Source organism: Labrus mixtus, chromosome 14 (genome assembly GCF_963584025.1).
Source record: "Labrus mixtus chromosome 14, fLabMix1.1, whole genome shotgun sequence".
NCBI classification, from domain to species: domain Eukaryota; kingdom Metazoa; phylum Chordata; class Actinopteri; order Labriformes; family Labridae; genus Labrus; species Labrus mixtus.
Window position 1 is genome coordinate 29,545,398 of NC_083625.1, and position 4,702 is coordinate 29,550,099.

General features: G+C 40.3%; 1 protein-coding gene, 1 long non-coding RNA gene and 2 other non-coding genes across 4 annotated transcripts; 2 read left to right on the top strand and 2 right to left on the bottom strand.

The window, feature by feature from the left end:
• Positions 1–231: 231 nt before the first annotated feature.
• Positions 232–395, bottom strand: LOC132988923 (U1 spliceosomal RNA). The gene has a single exon (XR_009675893.1). It is a non-coding gene; the product is annotated as a U1 spliceosomal RNA (small nuclear RNA).
• Positions 396–1,182: 787 nt separating this feature from the next.
• LOC132988924 (U2 spliceosomal RNA) lies at positions 1,183–1,369 on the bottom strand. The gene has a single exon (XR_009675894.1). It is a non-coding gene; the product is annotated as a U2 spliceosomal RNA (small nuclear RNA).
• Positions 1,370–2,169: 800 nt separating this feature from the next.
• LOC132988754 (histone H2B 1/2-like) lies at positions 2,170–2,503 on the top strand. Its single transcript, XM_061056326.1, has 2 exons — positions 2,170–2,274; positions 2,339–2,503. Exons 1-2 carry the CDS (start codon positions 2,170–2,172, stop codon positions 2,501–2,503), a joined length of 270 nt encoding a protein of 89 aa, XP_060912309.1.
• A 1,238-nt stretch (positions 2,504–3,741) lies between these two features.
• Positions 3,742–4,383, top strand: LOC132988781 (uncharacterized). Its single transcript, XR_009675858.1, has 2 exons — positions 3,742–4,115; positions 4,249–4,383. It is a non-coding gene; the product is annotated as an uncharacterized LOC132988781 (long non-coding RNA).
• The last annotated feature ends 319 nt before the right edge of the window (positions 4,384–4,702 follow it).

The following is a 4,702-nucleotide window of genomic DNA, read 5'->3' on the forward strand; positions in this document are numbered from 1 at the left end:
CCGTTCTGTAAGGCAGATGTGCCGTGACTGGGATTTCACATTGATCGGAGCAAGGGCTGCTGAATCTGAAACAAATTTGATTGACGAGTGATCTTGTGATCTAGCACTAGCAAAGAAACTGGCTGTGCATTAAGCCACCTTTGAAATTCTTGTTGTCTGTCTGTTGCTACAGCCAGGTTGGAAGGCAGCATCTCCCTATCTGTTTCCCCGTTATTACTTTTGACAATCCATCAGGGGAGAGCGCGAACACAGTCCCCCACTACCACAAATTATGCAGTCGAGATTCCCACATTTGGGGAATTCACATAGGTCAGCCCCGCCGGAGTGCAATGGCCAAGCCTCGCCATGGGTGAACCACCTTCTTGATCATGGTATCTCCCCTGCCAGGTAAGTATGAGTTGTACAGCTCAGGGAAAAAGGAGTCCTTCACAGGACCATCTTACAGGACTTATGGTCCCAACAATATGCAAACCACCGAAATCAGAGTTTTCTTCACTGGGTGTCCCTTCTACTTGTCCTCAACACAGAAGAAAGTTTTGAGTTGAGGCCCGGTAGGGCTTCTCTTTCTACATTCAAGTGGAGAAACAAGGCTCATCATTCTAACAGGAAGTGCCACACTTCCACATCAAAGCCGACCGATAGCTACCGCCAGTGTGTGTTTTTTTTTTTTACCGCCAACAAAAGAACAGTCGAAGCAGCAGCTAGGCCAGAAACACCAAGACTTTGTGACTGCGCGGACAGAATATGCTCAATCGGTCGATCCACATTTAAGATGCTGAGGAAAGAAAGACAGACAACAACATTTGGCATCATTTTCTTCTCACATTGATACCGCTGCCACCCAGTGCTCTGGAATGGGGACGAGGTTGTATACTGAGCGCATGACGTCAGCTTAAACAATGGAGTAAAAAAGAAGTAGGTGAAAACATTTGCCTCTCTGTTGATATGTTATTGTGTGTCTGTGTGTCTGTGTGCTACTACAGCAATAGCATACACAGAGTGGCAAATGGGGGAATTGGCAGACAAATAACCCCAAACCTGACCAAAATTCCAGTTCATTTCAAAAAGCTTGCATCCTGGCAGCATGTCAACGCAGTGACAAAGCCAGGCCAGACTCACACACACACACACATTTCTCTTAAATGCAGTGAAAACAAAGGATTATTTTAAACACTGAAAAGAGGAGGGTGCACTGTTCCCGGAGGTACTGCAATACCAGGTCGATGCGTGGAGTGGACGGAGCAAGCCCCTGTTCCATCTCAAGTCCCAAAATCAATTTAATATATGGTGCCCGGGTAGGGGATGTATCAGATATTAAACTGATAAGAACAGATACTACACTTGATCTTAACCAAAAGACCGAAAGGATCAATGGAAAAACAGACAGTACATAATGATTAGTTAATTAACAAAATATACATTTTGAACGAAATGTGCTGGAGGAGCCAAATAAACCCAGAGGGGCTTGTCGAGTGGCCCTCCTTAAGAGAAACATGTAACACAGAGACAAAAACAATAAAGCTAACAAGAACACATCCTCAATAAGGTGTAAAAGAAAGCAAAACAAGAAAGAGACAAATTAAAGAAGAGGAGAAAAAGGAAAATAAGCTCTCATGGCAGAGAAAGATTATGATGGCACATTGGTTAATTGTTCCAACAATGAGGTCCTCTGAATCTGATAGAGAATTGAGAAAACGATGTCCTGAAAAATGCAGAATGAAGTAAGCTGGCTGACCTTGTGTTGTAATGATGGATTTGAGAATTGAATTGAAATATATCTTGAAAACAGACGGGGAGTAAGTTGTTGACTGATTGGAAAACAAAAATACATATCTGAAACTGGTTTAGGTGGAAGATGGGGAGTATTCGTAGGAACTGGAACAAAGCATTTACCCATATAATCCCTCTTTAAAGCTTCGATTTTACAAGAGGCTTCATGAAAATCATTTTGTTATTTTCACAAAATATATGTATAACACATCATGAACGACATGTTAATAAGAAGTAAGCTATAATTACATATCCATGGGGTATAGGCAACATGTCAAACATTGTAGGACTAATAGCACTTTATCTTTTGTGAGCAACAGCCCATCTACATTTGCATCAACACCAAAATATACAGAGAAACCTTTAACTATCTGTTTCTGAGACCACCACTCAGCAAACATGCCTGAAACCGTGAAAGCGCCCAAGGCCACCAAGACCGGCAAAAACAGACGAAAGACCAGGAAGGAGAGCTACGCTATCTACGTCTACAAGGTCCTGAAGCAGGTCCACCCCGACACTGGGATCTCTTCCAAGACTATGGAACTCGTTCGTGAGCGACATCTTTGAGTGCATCGCCGGGGAGGCATCCCGTCTGGCTTACTACAACAAGCGCTCCACCATCACCTCCAGAGAGATCCAGACCGCCGTCTGTCTGCTGCTGCCCGGTGAGCTGGCCAAACACGACGTGTCCGAGGGCACCAAGGCAGTGACCAAGTACACCACCTCCAAGTAAACCCACTGATAAGCAGCAACAACATAACGGTCCTTTTAAAGACCTTGTTTAAGGACAACACGTCCTTAAAGAGCACAACTCCTGTTTGCCATATTACTTCGAATAATCCATTATATTTTCTCTAATTTAGTATCACACTGTTGATTCTGGCTAAAAGCTAACTCAAACCTTTTACTCACTCATCTCATCATCCATCTTTCTAAATCTATGCAGGGGATATCATCAATGTGATTTTTCTCTTCATTAAACCAAATAAACACAACTACAGACTTGTGCTCATCTTTCCTGTGTACAATGGTTATATAGGTTCAAAGAGACATACAATTATTTCAACACATGACTTCAATATACTCTTTGTATTCATACACTGTTAATATGACACTATTCACAGTACAGAGATAGAGCTCTATAAGCAGCCAATTTACTCACAACACGTATGTTACAGCCCACTATAATCCAAGACATTTCTACTGCAAGTATATCAACTGTTTCCAGATACTGGAAGAAATGTGTCCAATCCCTGAGCATGACAATGTTTTTCATTCAAATCAGATAGAAATTCACTTTTAATACTTCCTGTACATTGATTGTAACTTAGGTGATATTTGATATTTCACATGAACCAAAATTTGAATTACTTTTACATATGTATGTAGTTTACAAATCGATCGTGAGTCATAGACTATTTGTAGAATCAGTATTGACCTTTTTTTTAAAATCTAAAATAAATGAGAGAGAGGAGGAAAAATAACTCCACCATGCTCGAAGGTCTGAGCTCAGCAGAGGAGAATTCCATTTACTTCATTAATTTGTGTAAATGTGTAATAATCACGTTCTACACATTGAAATACTAAATGTAACTCCTCTCACCGGGGGTGGGGTTAAACCTAAAATAGGTTGTCAATTCAGAAGACTCTGGATAAAAATATTCTAAGTATCAATATCAAATGATCTCTAAATGACAACCCAGTCTCATGTCAAAATGTGTAATACCTACGTTGGTCCACAGCGCAAAACGTAGTAGTTTCACAATAAGGGCTCTAAAATTGTGACATGTCTACGTTTCCTTTTGTCTATTCTTTTGTATAGGCATACCTCAGGTCACGTGACTGCCCGGTTTTCCCCTGGTGAAAAAAAAAACATGGCAGACATCCCTTCTATTTTCGGTGGAAAATGCAATATTTTAAGATAGTTTGAGGCTTAAGTGTCGTTTTGATAACCTTTCTGATGACATTGTATCTTCATAATCTTTGTTCGGTTTGTGTTTATGATCTTTAGTTTGTTCGTTTCTACGAAGATTCTTTCAGGTCTCGCTAGAAAAACGTTGGGTTGTTACGTTTTCTACTGTTGCTATGGTGGTTGCTATGGACGCTATCAACAACGAACCGGAAGGAAGTGGACGTTCGGTTCGCGACTCTTTTTTCGGCTGCTCTGGTTCCGGAATTAAATTTTCCCATTCAAATCCTCCATTGATTTTTCACAAAATCCTCATATCAAGAGATTGGCGCCTGGGACCAAGACAACAAGCTACCCCAACACTTGTGACTATAGTACATTCAATTCGGCACCAAAACGGTGTTAAAAACGGAAACAAAGGTATAGGTTCAACTGTGTACATCATTTTCGTCCGGAGTCAAGGAACTACCCATCCTACAATCCATTGCGAATTATATCGTTTATTCAGTCTTTCAGGTCTCGCCAGAAAAAACGTTGGGTTGTTACGTTTTCTACTGTTGCTATGGTAGTTGCTATGGACGCTATCAACAACAAACCGGAAGGAAGTGGACGTTCGGTTCGTGGCTCTTAAAACGGGTTACATCAGACCCTAGACATCAAACTAAGCTCCTATGCAATAAATAATGATTTCTGTTACATTTTTATGGATGTCTTTCATTACAACCAAATTTAATAAAAAGATTGGAACAGATCGATGTATATTAGCAACATTATAAACTATAAAATGTAACAATATATAAAGACAATACTGTACAGTTTGTGTGATTTATATGATTTCATAATTTTATTTAACAAAATAATCCTGACGGATTAGATTAATACCAGAAAATGCAATCAAAAAAGTAAACGGCCAGCGATAAGAACTACAAACGGGCACATGACACTGACATCAAATAATGACGTATTGATAATCGTCACTTGTGAGCGACCTGTTTATTAGATCTTTCAGGGGGTATTTACTGA

Bases quoted from the DNA above. Each gene is read 5' to 3' on its own strand.
- LOC132988754 (XM_061056326.1), top strand. From the start codon at position 2,170: ATGCCTGAAACCGTGAAAGCGCCCAAGGCCACCAAGACCGGCAAAAAC. The intron at 2,275-2,338 runs GTCCACCCCGAC...GACATCTTTGAG, and splicing joins TCTACAAGGTCCTGAAGCAG to TGCATCGCCGGGGAGGCATC.